Source organism: Schistocerca serialis, chromosome 6, assembly GCF_023864345.2.
Source record: "Schistocerca serialis cubense isolate TAMUIC-IGC-003099 chromosome 6, iqSchSeri2.2, whole genome shotgun sequence".
Taxonomy (NCBI): Eukaryota; Metazoa; Arthropoda; class Insecta; order Orthoptera; family Acrididae; genus Schistocerca; species Schistocerca serialis.
Genome location: NC_064643.1, coordinates 131,019,444 through 131,038,475, shown reverse-complemented (window position 1 = coordinate 131,038,475; position 19,032 = coordinate 131,019,444). Strand labels below are relative to the sequence as shown.

Sequence of the window (19,032 nt, the reverse complement as noted above, 5' to 3'; positions counted from 1 at the left end):
TGATGATGACAACATGATCTGTTGTAGAAACGTTCTGCTTGTCAAACGTAATAATTCGCCTGAGAATTTTTCCTTCATAACATACACGCTGGGGAAAACTGAACCACGCTTCTTAGTTTATTTTACGAACTGATGCCGTGAATATTCTTAACAACTCTGTTTGCCAGGCAGTTGCATCTCGTGCCAGGTGCAACTGCTTCACTTAGTGGTGGCAAGTAATGTTGAATGCACGTTGGAAAGCCACATCCTGTTTGAATGAAGAGCCCGTTGTGTGTTGCAGCGACGGTGCGTCCCTGCGGTACGCGCGGTACGTTTACTTCCCCACGCACAACAGAATGGCTCCATACCTGGTGGGCATCGGGCTCGCCTACGTCATTCACAGGGGATACTTCACCAAAATCACCAAGGTAAGTGCATTTCTCTTCCACGCGGCACCAGTTACGTGCCTGTGTGGGTAATGGGGTCTTTAGCAGTACTGACGACGACATTGAAACCTCGAGAGTAACTTTTCTATTTTTACTGGAAATGAGCTATATTCCGGCCAGGGCAGACGAGGAGGAGGGAGATGTACAAGTAGTCAGTAGTTACAAAAACTGGTGCATCACCGTACGTAAAAGGCAGTGTCCTCAATCACTGACTGACTCATCATCAATCAGCCTAGGCTGCTAAGAATGGAAAATTGAAATTTAAAGAGTATGCAGGTCATATACTGTAGACGTCGTTTAAGAAACGATTTTTCGAAATTCCAACTTTAAGGGTCTGAAATAGAGGATGAATGGTTTTTTTGAAAAATGTCGCCATCAAGGCAATTTTGAAGCTAGGCCTGCGAAAATTGGTATTTGGTTTCTCCGTCAGAAATAAAGAAACACGTGACTCAGCATTTTTTGGAAAATCCTATGGGGTTGAAAGAGTGTGTTAAAGCTTTTTTTGAAAATACATCGTTGTTAAAGAACTACTAAAGTGTTTTTAAAGCTACATCTACGGACATTGGTATTTGACTTCTCGGTTTCAAATATAAGAAATACGTAGTCCATTAAATTTCGGGCATGCAGCCGCGCAAATAAAATTTCTTCCACTGAAAAAGACGGCTGCCTTCCATTTTTCGATGTTGTCGTTCGCCGTATAAAGTTGATGGCACGTAGGACATGCCGTATAATGGTTCAAATGGCTCTGAGCACTATGGGACTTAACTGCTGAGGTCATCAGTCCCCTAGAACTTAGAACTACTTAAACCTAACTAACCTAAGGACATCACACATATCTATGCCCGAGGCAGGATTCGAACCTGCGACCGCAGCGGTCACGCGATTCCAGACTGTAGCGCCTAGAACCGCTCGGCCACCCCGGCCGGCAGACCATAGGTGTCCTTAAGACCTTAGTGCATAGGGCGTACTGTATATTCGATAAATATAATTTGCAAGAAGAGCTCTAGCACCTCAAGAGCATTTTTAAAGCGAATGGATTTTCTCCGCAACAAATTCGTAAAAATTCGTAAAACCCAGAATGCGGGTATTTGATGGGGAGGAAGATAGTAATTCTTTCAGATCAAGTGCGTGTCTGCTCTATGTGGGTGCTCTTTCCTCGAAGATAGGCCATATTCTCGAGAAGCACTGAAGGTGATCTTCCGGCCTCCCACGAAGATTGCAGCTTTACTCAGCTCTGTAAAGGACGATTCATAGTTTCGTAAAGGGTGTGTGTATTAGATTCCTTGCGGAAATTGTGAGAAGTGATACATAGGTCAAACAACACTCACCGTTCATGAGAGCTGTGTGGAACAACGAAGATACACACGCTTATCACAGCCAGACAAGTCAGCTGTGGCCGAACATTGAATTGACAGAGGGCGTTCCATGAGCTACAGTGATGTGAAGATTTTAACATCCACCTCTTACTTTTGGGATTCTGTCTTCAAGGAAGCTATAGATCTTAGATTAGCTAATAATTTAATAAATTTAGATAATGGTTTTAGTTTGGACAAAACATGGAATCCGAATCCTGGTTTAATTAAACGGCAGAAAAGTCGTCATGGTGTCACCACCGCCGAACATGTTAATACTCTATTGACCATTAAAATTGCCACACCACGAAGATGACGTGCTACAAATGCAAAATTAAACCGACAGGAAGAAGATGCTGTGGTATGCAGATGATTAGCTTTTCAGAGCATTCTCACACAAGTTTGGCGCCGGTGGCGACACCTACAACGTGCTGACACACAAACAGCAGTTCACCGGCTTTGCCTTGTTAAACGGTGTTGTGATACCTCGTGTACGGAGGAGCAATGCGTACCATCTCGTTTCCCACTGTGATAATGGTCGGATTGTAGCCTATCGCGATTGCGGTTTATCGTATCGTGACATTGCTGCTCGCGTTGGTCGAGATCCAATGACTGTTAGCAGAATGTGGAATCGGTGAGTTCAGGAAGGTAATACGGAACGCCGTGCTGGATCCCAACGGCCTCGTATCACTAGCAGTCGAGATGACAGGCATCTTATCCGCATGGCTGTAACGGATCGTTCAGCCACGTCTCGATCACTGAGTCAACAGATGGGGACGTTTGCAAGACAACCACCATCTGCACGAACAGTTTGACGACGTTTGCAGCAGCATGGACTATCAGCTCGGAGACCATGGCTTCGGTTACCCTTGACGCTGCATCACAGACAGGAGCGCCTGCGATGGTGTACTCAACGACGAACCTGGGTGTACGAATGGTAATACGTCATTTTTTTGGATGAATCCAGGTTCTGTTTACAGCATCATGATGGTCGCATCCGTGTTTGGCGACATCGCGGTGAACGCACATTGGAAGCGCGTATTCGCCATCGCCATACTGGCGTATCACCCGGCGTGATGGTATGGGGTGCCATTGGTTACACGTCTCGGTCACCTCTTGTTCGCATTGACGGCACTTTGAACAGTGGACGTTACACTTCAGATGTTTTACGACCCGTGGCTCTACACTTCATTCGATCCTTGCGAAACCTCACATTTCAGCAGGATAATGCACGACCGCATGTTGCAGGTCCTGTACGGGCCTTTCTGGATACAGAAAATGTTCGACTGCCTCCCTGGCCAGCACATTCTCCAGATCTCTCACCAATTGAAAACGTCTGGTCAATGGTGGCCGAGCAACTGGCTCGTCACAATACGCCAGTCGCTACTCTTGATGAACTGTGGTATCGTGTTGAAGCGGCATGGGCATCTACACGTGTACACGCCATCCAAGCTCTGTTTGACTCAATGCCCAGGCGTATCATGGCCGTTATTACGGCCAGAGGTGGTTGTTCCGGGTACTGATTTCTCAGGATCTATGCACCCAAATTGCGTGAAAATGTAATCAAATTCCAGTTCTAGTATAATATATTTGTCCAACGAATAGCCGTTTATCATCTGCATTTCTTCTTGGTGTAGCAATTTTAATGACCAGTACATCGATAAGCAAATCGAATGTCTGTACACCTTCGCCACAGGCGACGCATGCGTAAGCGTATCTCTTCGCCGCCGACCAGCGTCTGTGACCCGCATACGCAGTACCACTCCGTGGAGCATATAAGGCTGCGTTTGGCACCTTGTCGTCAGCCTTACGACTCACTCTGTGGATGGCCGGATGATACGCGGCCTAAATATCAGTGGAAGAAATTTTATTTGCTTGGCTGCATGCCCGAAAATTAACGGACTATTCATTACGCACCGAGAAGTTGAAAATGCACAACGAAATTCGTGTTTTAGTGTTTTTGAACCCTTAAGGGGGTGAAATAGAGGATGAGATTTTGTATGAAAATATTTTATTATGAAAGCATTTTTAAAGTTAAATTTATGAATTTTTATGTTTGGCTTCTCAAATAGAAATGAAAAATACGTTTTTTACTGTTTTTGGAAATTCAACCCCTACGGGGGTAAAATGGGGATGAAAGTTTTTATGGAAATATTTCAGTGCGCAAGTTTTTGAAGCTAAATCTATGAATTTTGTATTTGGCCTCTCTGTTAGAAGTAAAACATACGCACGTCACTGTTTTTGGAAATTCAACCCCTAAGAGGGTGAAATGGCGTCAGACTGGTTCACTAACTCATCATCCCCCTGTCCTAACCGCTAAGGATAGAAACTTGAAGTTAGGGGAGGGTGTGGATCTTATACTGTAGGCATCGTTTAAGAAGGGATTGTTCGGAATTTCACTCCTACGGAGACGAAATAGGGGATGAAAGGCTTTTTGAAAGTATGTCGCTATTAAGGGAATTTTGAAGCTAGAGCTACGAAAACTGGTGTCTGGTCTCTCAGCCAGAGAATTAAATAATACGTGTTTCAGTATTTTCGGAAATTCGACCACTAAGGGAGCAAAATAGTGGGTCAAAGTTTTATGAAAATAAATAATTACTAATGAGCTAGGATTTTTAAGGCTACATCTATGACAATTGTTATTTGACTTCTCGGTTAGAAATAAAGAAATACGTGTTTGAGTGTGTCTGAAGGGAGTGCAATAGCGGATGAAAATTTAAAAAAAACGTTTCGTAACATTAAAAAAATTCTAAAGCTAAATTTATGAAAATTGGTCTTTCACTCCTCGGTTAGATATAAAGAAATATTTATTAGGACATGAAAGTTGCTGCGGAAATATCTCCACAATAACGAAAACTTTTTACTTCAGCCACCAGAATTGCTTCTTGGTCAAAAGTACATTCTGAAAAGACCATGGTTATATGGCTTCAATTAGCGTGAAAAAGGTGTTGTAAATTTGTGAACAACATAAAAATTCGATTAAATAAAAACAAAAAAGAAAAATCTATGCAACTCATACAGTCTACGCGAGCGAAGCTAGTCATGCTACATATTGCTAAATTTTCAGATAACTGCAGAAAAAAATTCTCGCAACTGGAGAGCTACATTTTACAGTAGCATATCGAAATTTTTATTCAATAGCAAAGACAAACTGCAACCCTTCGTGCAAACAGATGTGTGTAAAGTCACATGCAAGCATTCTGAAAAATATACATTCATCAGTGAGGCTGGGCTGTGGCAGTTAGGTTACCGAAACATCAGAGAAGCTGGGGATTAGGAAAGGAGGACTCAGCCTTTGCCGATCATCTAACAGAAAACTACTCATGTGATGTAGAATGTGCTCTTTCTATTTAATATCGGTTTGCAGCACTACTCCTACGCCACAGCATCATCAGCAAACAGTCGTAGATTGTTGCTGACCGTATCGGTCAGGTATGACGCTGGAAGACGTATGCTTCGCGCATCGATCTTTTTAGAGAGGCGCTATGTGTGAAATGACAGTAGGGCTGAAGTATAAAGTCACTACTGGTCGTCAAACTGCCCACCAAAAATAAAAACAAAGTACATTTTTTTTTTTAAATTGCTCCAGAAGCTCGACCATTACAGAATACGGACAGTATATCACAATTGGTTCACGTCTTACTTTAATAACAGACAATGAAAGGTCATTATTCACAGTATTAAGAATGACAGTGATGTGGGGTCTGAGTGGGGTACAGTCAAATGGGGGGTGCCAGAGGGATCAGTGTTGGGGCCTCTACTGTTCCTTATTTATAAAAATGATATGCCCTCTAGTATTACGGGTAATTCTAAAATATTTCTGTTTGCTGATGGCACTAGCTTGGTAGTAATGGATGTTGTGTGCAACATAGGCTCTGTTTCAAATAGTGCAGTTCGTGACATAAGTTCATGGCTTGTAGAAAATAAATTAACGCTAAATCACATTACTTTTCTAATACACAATTCAACAAAACTCAACATTTTAATTTCACAGGATGAGTATATGATTAGTAAAACTGAACAGTTCCAATTTCTAGGTGTTCAGATAGATAATAAACTGTGGTGGAAAGCCCATGTTCATGGTCTTGTTCAAAGACTTAATGCTGCCATTTTTACTATTCGAACGGTATCTGAAGTAAATAATCGTTCGACGCGAAAATTATTCTACTTTGCTTATTTCCATTCCCATTGTAAACGATATATTTGGTTCAGGAACTGGCAGTTCGGGCAGTAAGTGGTGTAAGTTCGCGAACCTCTTGTCGACCCCTGTTCACTAGTCTGGGTACCTGACGCTACCCTCTCAATATATATATCCTTTACTGTTGTTTCTTGTTAACAATATCAGCTTATTCCCAAGAATTAGCAGCTTTCACTCAGTTAATACTCGGCAGAAATCCAATCCGCATTTGAATAGCACTCCCTTAACTCTTGTGCAGAAAGGTGTGCAGTATCTGCTACATCCGTTTTCAGTAAGCTGTCACAAGAATTCAAAAATCTTAGGAGTAAGCCACGCGCCTTAAAATCTATACTGAAGCGATCCATCGTGGGTCACGCCTTCTATTCTGTTGAGGAATTCCTCGAAAAATTAAGCTGATTCATGTGTTATATTGTTGATTGCGTTTACTGATACCTATGGCTTGACTTTTTTGGGTTCATAAACATTTTATTTCATCTGTTATTACTTTTATGTTGTGATTACATGCACTGACACGTTCCATGACCTTGAAGATTTGCTTCTCAATTTGGTCCTGCGGAACTAGACGTGTAAATAAATAATTAAAAAACAGGTAAAAATTCTGAGACACAGTCTCCTCTCCTTTCGATCTGACGCTGTGATCGTAGACCAGTTTTGGCCTTAATTCAAAAAAATAGTATCGACGCTAATTGAGAGATATATACCAAATAAATTAATAAGAGATGATACACATAACGGATCATAATACTGTTGCAGAAGCAACGAAAAAAGCGTGCCAATTTAATAGAACGCAAAATTTTCAAGATTGGAGAAGCTATACAGAAGCTTGAAATTTAGTGCGAACTTCAATGCAAGATGCGTTTAATAGTTTCCACAGCGAAACTCCGTTCCCAAATCTGTCAGAAAACCCAAAGAGATTCTGGTCATATGTAAAGTACACCAGTGGCAGGACGCAATCAATACCTTCACTGTCCGATAACAACGGTGAGGTCACTGATGACTGTGCCACTAAAACAGACTTACTAAACACAATTTTCCGAAATTCGTTCACAAAAGATGATGAAGTAGATACAGGGTGTACATAAAGTCCGGAAACACTTTCAATTATTTATTGCACAAGAACCAGACATTGTACAGGTATCATACACATGTCATTTTGAAGAGAAACCCTGAAAGTTATTTTTCATACATAGCACCACAGCGTAGTTGGGTAATTTGCCTATAGTCTGCACCAGTCGCAAACATGACGAGTTCAGGTGCGGAGCGAGCTTTCTATGTGTTGGAGTTCACGAAATGGCCTCCCCGATCACCAGCTCTCATTCCGTGTGACATTTTTCTGTGGGGACACATTAAAGATCTGGTGTATGTACCGCCTCTACCACAAAGCACCGAGAGAGAATACAGGAAGTGACTGCCACAGTCGACCATGCCATGCTGGGACGGGTGTGGCAAGAATTCGATTACCGTACTGACGTCTGCCGGGTCACTCATGGTTCGCGTATTGAACGTTTGTGAAAAAAAAAACTCAGTTTTTCTTCAAAATTCAATATGTATTGGGACGTTATTTCTATTTTGAACTGCATTTTCCTTAACCTCTAATATAAAGGAGGTCACCATTCAGTGACCATTTCATTTCAACGTATTTATTTGAGCATCATAGATAAATCATTAAGAGAATTACAATCATAAATCAGATAATTTCTTTAAGAAATGCCATTCAGGCAAACTTTACAAACTGCTTGTTATATAAAACCACAAATGAATTAATATCTTTAAAAACATCTTAAAAAACCGCCACTCGGGCCAAGTAAATCATTTAAAATAGATAAATTATTAAGAGAATTACAATCATAAATCAGATAATTTCTTTAAGAAACGCCATTCAGACAAACTTTACAAACTGCTTGTTATATAAAACCACAAATGAATTAATATCTTTAAAAATATCTTAAAAAACCACCACTCGGGCCAAGTAAATCATTTAAAATAAACTTTGCACCAAATAACCAAGAAATCAATTATTATTTCCACATAGATTGAAAACCGCCTCTCCCGGACGAGATATTACCAAACAACTTTACAAGGTTATAGACATTTTGATCAATAATAACCCAGTTATTCATCATCATCATTTAAGACTGATTATGCCTTTCAGCGTTCAGTCTGGAGCAAAGTCCCCCTTATAAAATTCCTCATCGTGGACACCCACCTTTCGTTGTTCCCGTCTACTAGTACCTGCAATCATCCAAGCTACTTTCATATCCGTAACCTCAACCTTATTGATAAGGTAACCTGAATCCACCCAGTTTAACATTTTAATGTTCGGATAATAAGTTGCCGCCTCTTTAATCTAAGAATAGATGATCTATGCAGCTAACCGCTATCTCTGTGTAATGTCTTGTCTGTATAGACGTGTATCTGTTGTCTTTAAGATCCCTTCACCTTCACACATAAGTCCATACAGTAAAGTAAGGCCCTCCCAGTTCTTGGCTGATCCGTGATAAGACAGGCGAGAAATTAGACTAATGGAGGATTATTAGTATTATCTCTATTTTCATTCGCTCTCTCTCTTTCTCTCCTTTATCTATGTATAGTTTTTAATATAAGATTTCATTACGTGATATAGTGATAAAAAGTATCAGCCAAATAGAATCTTTGGTGGAGTCCTTCGTCTTGGTAATCAGCGGCTGGCTTGCTGTAAGAGATCTTTACATTCATTATTACTGTTAAACACTGCAGTCAGTCGTGGTAGAGGGTATTTGCTGTGGGGACATTACACCAGCTTTCGCTCCCATACAACAAAGTTGGTCGAAAGATTGAACGGTGCACAGATAACTTAGGCTTGGTACTGACTTCCTTCTTGCAGAAGAGAGTAGATCGTAGCTGAGCGCTCACTGCATTAGCTTTGCTACACCTCGCTTCCAGTTTTTTCACTATATTGCCATCCTGTGAGAATATGCATCCTAAGTACTTGAAACCGTCCACCTGTTCTAACTTTGTTCCTCCTATTTGGCACTCAATACGTTTGCATCTCTTTCCCACTGACATTACTTTCGTTTTGGAGATGCTAATCTTCATACCATAGTCCTTACATTTCTGATCTAGCTCTGAAATATTACTCTGCAAACTTTCAATCGAATCTGCCATCACAACTGTCATCCGCATATGCGATGCTGCTTATTTTGTGTTCACATATCTTAATCTCACCCAACCAGTCTATTATTTTCAACATGTGATCCATAAATAATATGAACAACAGTATAGACAGGTTGCAGCCTTGTCTTACCCCTGAAACTACTCTGAACCATGAACTCAATTTACCGTCAACTCTAACTGCTGCCTGACTATCTATGTAAAGACCTTTAATTGTTTGCAAAAGTTTGCCTCCTATTCCATAATCTCGTAGAACAGACAATAACTTCCTCATAGGAACCCGGTCATATGCCTTTTCTAGATCTATAAAGCATAGATACAGTTCCCTGTTCCACTCGTAACACTTCTCCATTATTTGCCGTAAGCCAGAGATCTGGTCCTGACAACCTCTAAGAGGCCTAAACCCACATTGATTTTCATCCAATTTGTGGTTCATGGTGTGGGTTCCTGTTGTCATGTCCTAGTTCATGAACCACGGGCAATGTATGAGTGGCCAAGTAAGTGGTCCTGACAGTCAGGATACCAGTTGCTTTGGAATAAGGCTGGGCATCTCGGACATATTCTGAGTCGTGATCACCTTTGTGCTCAGACGGCAAAGACTGTCAAATCCACCGGTTAGTCCCTCAACCGCTAGGGGTAAAACTCAATGGGACCCGGGGAAAGTAATGCTACGAACCTGCTTCCCTGGTACTTTAAATATGATGCTGGCAACAATTAAACCCAGTTATTTCCTCGTCAAAATTGACATACGCCACTAAGGCTGAATTGCACAGCAATTTTAGAAAACGGTTTCAATTAAGACACTTTCTTCTAGAAATCAGTCAAAATTCTTAAGACAAATATTTAAAACATTTAACCCGGGCAACCTTGCAGAGCCACCACAAGTTTTAGAAAACTGCAGCTTTTACAATAACTGAGGCCCGAGATTGTGAGGCCGCGACTTGGCCACGAACGGTGGAGACGACTGAGTACTTATCTTCGAATTAAGATGTGGACTCCGTTTGTACTTCCACCCCGTTCAGAACACCGAAATCGGAACCAAACAGCACACGCGAGCTCAGACGAAGTCCACCGCCAACGCCCGCTAGTAATTTAAAAGGGGAGGCTCTGCACTTCGGTGGCCCACTGCTTCCGATCTCTGAAACATAAATCAGAAGCGACAACAGGAAACCAAACAACCCTTCCTTCACCTTAATACTCAAACATATACAGAAAACTAATTAGATACAATTGACAATAATAAAACTGATTTCATTCCTTTAAGCAGAACCACGTACACGAATGATGCAAACGTAAGTGGCTCATTAAAACCCAAGCATCACATGGAGCACCTTATGTGGGCCTGTAAGGTGCAACACGGCAATCTTTAGACACGGAATATACATCGTTCGGTAAGGCTGCGCACACGTATCAATGTTTTAGACACTTGCCAGCTGAAGTAAGAACAATACTATTAAGAAGCGTAGCACACACTTAATAAGAGGCATGAACTATCACATCACAGTCCTTGCAACGCTTTGCTGCCTCAAGAGCAATCATCATTATATTTCAGTAATCGTTGGTAGGACTTGAATTACTCAACTTGTTGCCAGCTGCTGGATCGATGTGGCGAAGACACCAGACGCTGCTTAGTACGATAGTAACAGCGTGTTCCTTCACGGAAGCGAGCACATGCATAGCTGCACGAGATTGCCAAGAAGCCACAGCGCCGACCCGCTGTTACTGACCCCAGTACGACCAAGCGCAAACTGCCGCCCGTACTCGAGTACACCGTGCTGGCTGTCGTCTCTCCAACGTCTCGCTAATACGCGCACTTCCGCGTACCGTGCCCAACATGTTCTCCCTTTCCACTCTGTACTGCCCGCTATATCCTGAGGCGGCCCAGGCTCCATAGACAAACTACTGCCAGAGGGAATCGATAGTGCCTAATCAAAGTAGCCCTGGCACCATTCCCACCACGGCTCATGTATGACATCTGGACAATTTTTATTTATTGTGCAATAAATAACTGAAAAGTGTTTCCGGACTTTATGTACACCCTGTATTCCAGAATTCGAATCTAGAACAATTGCCAACGTGAGAACTTACAAGTAAATATCCTCGGTGTAGCGAAGCTGCTTAAATCATTTAATAAAGGCAAGGCCCCTGGGCCAGATTGTATACCAGACAGGTTCGTTTCAGTATAAGCTGATACAATAGCTGCGTACTTAACAGCCATATAAAATCGCTTGCTCGCGGAAAGACCCGTACCTAAACACTGGAAAATTGCACCAAGTCACACCAATACCCAAGAAAGGAAAAGAGGAGTAATCCGCTGATGTACTGTCCGATATCACTAACATCGCTTTACAGCAGAGTTTTTGAACATATAATGTGTTCAAGTATTACGAATTGCCTCGAAGAAAACCATTTATTGACAAATGGTCAGCGCGGAATCAGAAAAAAATCATTCTTGTGGAACAGAACTAGCTCTTTATTCTCACGAAGTAATGAGTACTAGCGACTGAGGATGTCAAAATGACTGCATATTTTTAGATTGCCAGAAGCGACGTGTAATTAAATTACCTGTCTATGGAGTGTCGCTTCATTTGTCCGACTGGATTCGTCAGTTCCTGTCAGAAAGGTCACAGTTCGTAGTAATCAGCTAGCATAACATAAGTAATAGCTAACGTTCCCCAAGGAAGCGTTACAGGCCCTCTACCGTTCCTGATACACATAAACGAAATAGGAGACAATCTGAGCAGCCCTCGTTGATGACGCTGTCATTTACCGTCTTGTAAAGTGATCAGATGATCAAAACCAATTGTAAAATGATATAGACAAGATATCTGTATGGTGCGAAAGTGGCAATTGACTCTAAATAATGAAAACTGTGAAGTCATCCACATGACTATTAAAGGAATCCGCTAAATTTCGGTTACACGACAAACCACACACATCTAAAGTCTGTAAACTCAGCTAAATGCTTAGGGATTACAATTACGAATCAGAACACTTCGAAAGTGCAACAGATCTGCTAAAGACAATGCTTACACCACGCTTGTCCATCCTCTTCTGGAGTATTGCTGTGCGGTGTGGGATCTGCATCAGATGCGACTGACGGAGGACATCGAAAAAGTTCTAAGAAGGGCAGCTTGTATTTTCGCGAAATAGGGGAGAGAGCGCTACGGACATGATACGTGAATTGTAGTGGAAATCAATAAAACAAAGGTGCTTTCCGTTGTGGCAGGATCTTGGGAAATCTTAACCACCAACTTTCTCCTCCGGCTGCGAAAATGTTCTGTTGGCGTCACCTATGTAGGGAGAAATGATCATAGTGATACAAATAAATCATAAATCGTGTGGCCCGCCTTTCTCAGCCGTATTTTATAATAATGTACATTTAGTAACTTCAGTTGAATTCCAAAAGTCAGCTAACGTTAAGAGCTTATTAAGGGTGTATATTTCGCACTGAGAACAAGCAAAAATAATTACAGACACAGCAATATTTTAAGGTGTGTTTATTCCTAATTGAAGCTTCTGAAGAAGACGACCTTTCGTATATCGGAAACAGGGGAGGAATAAATACTTGGCATTTGCTGCTGTAGGCTGTACCTGACACCTCCGTCGAATAAAAAATATACTGGAGGAATTATAGAAGGGGCGGGGAAAGTTGACCCGTCACCTCAGTGATGAAGCTGGGTGAAGGGGCGGATATATTTGTCGTTGCGGAATGAGGGGAATTGTTTCCTTGTTCGCCTTCCCGTGCTGACAAGCCAGGGGAGTGTGCGCCTCTTAGCGATCAGCTGCAATTGTATAAATTTCAAACGGAAGAATTACAGAGGCGGTCATCTCGAAATTCGGTACATGTTTATTTGAGGGAGGGCCTATGGAATTAAATTACAACTGTTGTATTTTGTTGGTGCGTACGTTTGTATCGTTTTGATTTTGCATGTTGGTATTCCGATTGCTGTGGGTTTGTTCATCGATTTCCATTTTTTATTAGTAGTTCACTGTTTCTCTTTGAAACATTTCGTCATTTGGAGGTAGCGAGTACAGTGGACGCTAGAAAATGGAATGGAAAGCGGAGAAATCGGAGCATTTGCGACATATTCTTCCTGAGTTCAGCAGCGGAGGCAGCCAGAAACATTTGCGACATTTGGGGATAATACCACTGGACAGAGTATGGCAAGAAAATGGTTTTCTCGTTTTAGAAGGATTTCTACATTAGTGACTCTCCATGTTCTGTAGGAGCTTCTGGGTTTGATGAAGATTGTTTAAATGCGCAATACGACAGTAAATGTCGCCTACATTATGCTAGACTGGCACAACACACTATACAGGAGTTGGGTTGGGAAGTCATTCCGCATCCACCTTATCCACCTGATATTCCGCTCTCAGATTTTGGCGTTTTCCCCTTTCTATCGCAAAAACCGCCAAGTAGCTTCCTTTGCGGATGAAAAATACGCTCCGAACATGGTTCGACGAGTTCTCCACCTCAAAACCACGTGATTTCTACAATCGAAAAGTTATCCTAGCGTTGGCAGACTGTTGTAAGTAGTGAAGGAGAACATAGTATTGATGAATAAAGTCTCTTTTACGTGTATTTGTTTTAAAGTTACGAGAAAACGCTACGAACTTAAGCACCAACGCAATAATACAACATACTGAGTATAAGAAAAATGACTTTCGAAACGTTTAGAAAACATTTTTGATCGCTTCTCATATTACATGATCCAGAAAGGACTTTACATCTTTGAAATGACATAGAAATCTATTAAGCTAACTTACAAACTCGGTAGACGTGTTATCTTGTAGCGAATAGCTCGAAGTTTGATTCACGTAGTGCATCAGTACCCCATTCTGCCACCAGGAATGCCAACGTAGTGGACAGTTAAAATGGCTGCTTCCACTAATGCTGTACGTACTCGCCATGTGTTTTGGTTTCATGAAACGAACTCTGCATGATTAAGATGACGTAGACGGGATGGTTTACTACAAGAAAGAAGGTCCACCACTTAATTTCCTCACGTAAGTTCGATGTTTCCTCGATAATCGCTTCCCAGGTCGGTGGGCTATCCGTAAAGGGCCGGTAGCATTGCCGCCTCTCTCCCCAGCCTTGACACCACTGGATTTTTTTTCTCTGGCGTTTTATGAAAGACTGTGTGTATGTTATTCCCCAACTCAAAAATTTAACTGACCTGAAAAATTGAATCTATGCTGCCGTTGCAAAGGTTACGCCCAATTTGCTGCAATGAATAAGGAGAAGAAATTGATTATCTGTGGCAAGTTGGTGTATCAAAAATGGTAATCACATCGAACCAAAACGATACTTGACAGTTTTATGTGTAACTTGACATTGTTTGCTACAAAATGACACATCTACCGATTCTTTAAGTTATATCAATAAATTTCTATACCATTCTAAATTTGTCATGTCCTTTTTAAATTAGCCTGTATAAAGAATATTACTGTTATTAGTTAATCATCCGCTTACACAAACAACACAACTTATAGTTAGACAGTTATGGTTTCACATCATAGTGGCCATTGTGGGTGCAGCAATCTGAAATCGAGAACAGTTGACAAGAAGTGTTCTGAATGGTGTCGACTTAATCATGGGTACTTGGTGAGGAGGGGAGTGGGTACTTATTGTGCCCCTACTGTAGCTAGCTTATTGGGCGCTCATGATATACTAATTTCTATACATTACTAATTAAAAAGAAGACCGATAGATTGCGAGCTGAGGTGCTGTGCCGCAATGTCAGGATCTGCTCTTGAGAAGAAAAGTTTAATGATCACTGTGTGGCATATTTAAAAAATGCAACGCCTGGAAGCAATCAGAACAGCAGCCGGAACAGATAAGCTTTCTAGGAAGTACTCAGAGCACAAAGGAGACGCCGGAGGAATGGCGTTGATTTGAGAGTTGTCCAGAAGTGTTCCATAGGCTCACAAGGTATCACATGAGCTCACATGCCGAGCTGTGAGGCGTGACAGTGCGTTGGCGGTGACCATAGAAGGTCATACACGAGGCCCAGGATGGCGTGTCCTGAAGCACCAACGTGGAAGGAGCGGCGTGGACCGTGAAGGAGTTCAGTACAGACAGCTGTACAGGAGGGAAGTCTGTATAGTTCAATACCAGGGCCTGGACTTGTAGTATTCGCTCTTGCTCACTATCATACTTACCTGCATATGTACCTCCACGGGATTTTCTGATCAGGGGTAGTGTACTTTCATTCAAGTTGTAATGTCTAGTATAGCAAGGAAGCAGGGGAGAGGATGTTATGGGTGACCAGTATCCTCTTTCTACAATACATATGCACATGTGGATTAAACACAGTTCTTTGTTTATAAGAACAGGAAACTTAACTTGAATAGAGTCCGAGTGTTGCGGTACAAGCTCATCACTAATAGTTTTCTTACAGACAATATTGGTAATTTTGCTATTAAAAACTTTAGTCTCGCTGCTTGTCCTGCTGTAGTTACTATATGGTCGCTATGTACAGTTGTGCCTTTTAAGTGAACTGACTCACTCTGCGAATAAACTGACAGACGCCAACTGGATGAGTCAGTGGGGCGGTCTGAATACATGTTATCGAGAGGATGTTGGCGGCGTGTTGCTTGTCAGTGTGTCTCTGGCATCTCTCGTGATAGGTGCTCTTGATCCAGTGCCTACTTATCGATCTTCACGCTTGGTCTTTGCCGACCGGTTTGCTGGCGTAAGCTGTCCAATTCTTACTCAGATGATCTGTTACTCAAGTCTCGTCTTTGTTAGATTATTTCCGAAACTTCCTGTTAGGCATCTCCACGTTAGACGACTTGGATGACCTTTTCCAGTCTCCACCTTCATAGAGCGTCTAGACCGCTCGCTGGATGCGACAACTCGAGCAGAGCAGACCTGTTTGCAGGGGCCGTGACGTGTCCTGTGTGTTCCTGCAGACGGCGTCGCTGGTGTGCTGGGCGGCCAGCCTGGGGACGCTGGCGGCGGTGGTGCTGGGCCCGCGCCGCATGCTGTCGGCCGGCTTCCGGCTCGAGTCGGCGCTGCCCGAGGCGGTCGCCTACTCCGGGCTGCACGCCGCCGCCTGGGCGCTCGCCACCGCCTGGGTCGTCTTCGCCTGCCACACGCGGCGCGCCGGTACGTGCTGCATACTACTCTGTCCGACTGAAAACCCGGTTGCACTGGACAGCTTGCTGGCTGGAGCGCTCCTGCCGCCAATATACCACTGGGTACTGTGCTGGTACAGTCGATTCCACTCGTGCTGCGCTGCGCAGTGCACTGTGTCTGCCACTCCTCGGTCAGCCGAAGTACACACATCAAAAAAACTTTTGCATCACCTTGGTTCCGGAACCTGTACAGAAAATTGGAGTAGAGATCAACATAAACATCTTTTCAGCCGTTTCATTGCTCATTGAAAACCATACATTGCATGTTGTACCACTATACAGCAAGATATTCAGAGGTGGTGGTCCAGATTGTTGTACACACTGGTACCACTAATACCAAGTAGTGTGCACCCATGCATTGATGCATGCCTGTATTCGTTGTGGCATACTATCCACAAGTTCATCTAGACACTGATGGTCCAGGTTGTAGTTCAAATGGCCTCAGAAGTTGAGGTCATCAGTCCCCTAGAACTTAGGACTACTTAAACCTAACTAACCTAAGGACATCACACACATCCATACCCGAGGCAGGATTCAAACCTGCGACCGTAGTGGTCGCGCGGTCCAGACTGAAGCGCCTAGAACCGCTCGGCCACCAGCAGCCGGCGGTTCAGGTTGTCCCACTCCTCAGTGGCGATTCGGAGTGGATCCCTCAGAGCTGTTGGTGCGTCACGTCGTCTATAAATAGCCCTTTTCAATCCATCCCAGCCATGTTCGATAGGGTTCATGTCTGGAGAACATGCTGGCCACTCTAGTTGAGCGGTATCGTTATCCTGAAGGAAGTCATTACAAGGTGTGCACGATGGGGGCGCAAAATGTCGTCCATGAAGACGAATGTCTTGCCAATATGCTGTCGAAATGTTTGCACTATCGGCTGGAGAATGGCATTCACGTATCGCACAGCCGTTAAGGCCCTTCCATGACCAACAGCGGCGTACGTCGACCCCACATAACGCCACCCCAAAACAGTAGGGAACCTGCAGCTCGCTGGACAATAAGGTGTTCAGCCTGACTGGATTGCCTCCAAACACGTCTCCGACTATTGTCTGGTTGAAGGGATATGAAACCTCATTGGTGAAGAGAACGTCATGCTAGTCCTGAGTAGTCCGTTCAGCATGTAGTTGGGGGCCCATTTGTACCGCACTGCACGGTGTCGTGGTTGCAAAGATGGACCTCGCCATGGAAGTTGGGAGTGAAGTTGCGCCTCATGAAGCCTACTGTGCGTAGTATGAGTCGTAACACGGCGCCCTGTGGCTGCACGAAAAACATTATTCAACGTGGTGGCGTTTCTGTCAGGGTTCCTCAGAGCCATAATGCGTAGGTAGCGGTCATCCACTGCAGTAGTAGCCCTTGGGCGGCCTGAGCGAGGTATGTCATCGACAGTTCCTGTCTCTCTGTATCTCCTCCATGTCCGAACAACAACGCTTTGGTTCACTCCGAGACACCTGGATACTTCCCTTGTTGAGAGCCCTTCCTGTCACAAAGTAACAATGCGAACACGATCGAACCGCGGTGTTGACCGTCTAGGCATGGTTGAACTACAGACAACACGAGCCGTGTACCTCCTTCCTGGTGGAATGACTGGAACTGATCGGCTGTCGGAGAGGGTTCTCCGTCTAATAGGTCCTGCTCATGCATGGTTGTTTACATCTTTGGGCGGGTTTAGGGACATCTCTGAACAGTCAAAGGGGCTGTGTCTGTGATACAATATCCACAATCAACGTCTATCTTCAGGAGTTCTGGGAATCGGAGTGATACAAAACTTTTTTTTATGTGTGTATACGAGGCAGTGAAATGAAAACGACACAGATGGCAAAACAGTGAACTGTTAATTCTTTCCAAAGTTGGTTCAAATGGTTCAAATGGCTCTGAGCACTATGCGACTCAACTGCTGAGGTCATCAGTCGCCTAGAACTTAGAACTAATTAAACCTAACTAAGCTAAGGACATCACACACATCCATGCCCGAGGCAGGATTCGAACCTGCGACCGTAGCGGTCACGCGGTTCCAGACTGAAGCGCCTTTAATCGCACGGCCACACCGGCCGGCTCTTTCAAAAGTAATCGGCATAACTGTTGATACATTTATCCCACTGTGAAACAAAACGGTCAGTGGCTTCGTGGAAAAATTTCTGCAGTTATCTGTGACACTGTGTTTGCACCCAGGCGTGCACCTCAACGTCTGAAGGAAATCGGAGGCCACGAATGTCCTTTTTCTGGACTCCAAAAATATTGAAATCACACGGGGGGAGGGGGGGAGGGGGGAGGGGAATGTATGGTGGGTGTGTAAGTGCTTCCCACCGAAACGTCTGCACAGTAGTCGATGCAACCTTCAATCTTATATGAACGCATGGTGTCTGTTCTTCTGGACATGTCCGAAAGAAGAGACACCGTGCGGAATCTGCAACAGTGATACACTGAAGGTGGCGTGGGGATGGGGAGCAAAAAGGAAGGAAAGGGAAGGAACTGTTGATTCCAGGGAAAATATGTGGCAGACCAGGATTCGAACTTGTGATCTCCCACTTACTAGGCAATTGCTTCAACCGCTGCGCCACCCAGACACAGTGTTCGTCGCCACTGCGTGGACTGTCTCGTGGGGACGTGTGTCGGCAGAGCGCCGTACTAAGATGGCCCACATAGATGGGGTTAGTGCTGAGTCCAGGTGGCACAGTGGTTAACACAAGTGCCTAGTAAGTAGCAGGTCCTGCGTTGAAATCCTGCTGCGGCATACGTTTTCCCTCTTCGCCGATGATTCCACATAAAG

General features: G+C 43.5%; 1 protein-coding gene across 1 annotated transcript in view; it reads left to right on the top strand.

Annotated features, from left to right (window-relative positions):
* LOC126484689 (O-acyltransferase like protein-like) overlaps positions 1 to 19,032 on the top strand; it is a 199,715-nt gene that overhangs the window by 159,037 nt on the left and 21,646 nt on the right. Inside the window, exons 9-10 of the mRNA XM_050108284.1 lie at positions 281 to 407; positions 16,044 to 16,239. Coding sequence (XP_049964241.1) covers positions 281 to 407; positions 16,044 to 16,239 — 323 coding nt within the window. The remainder of the gene's footprint in view (positions 1 to 280; positions 408 to 16,043; positions 16,240 to 19,032) is intronic.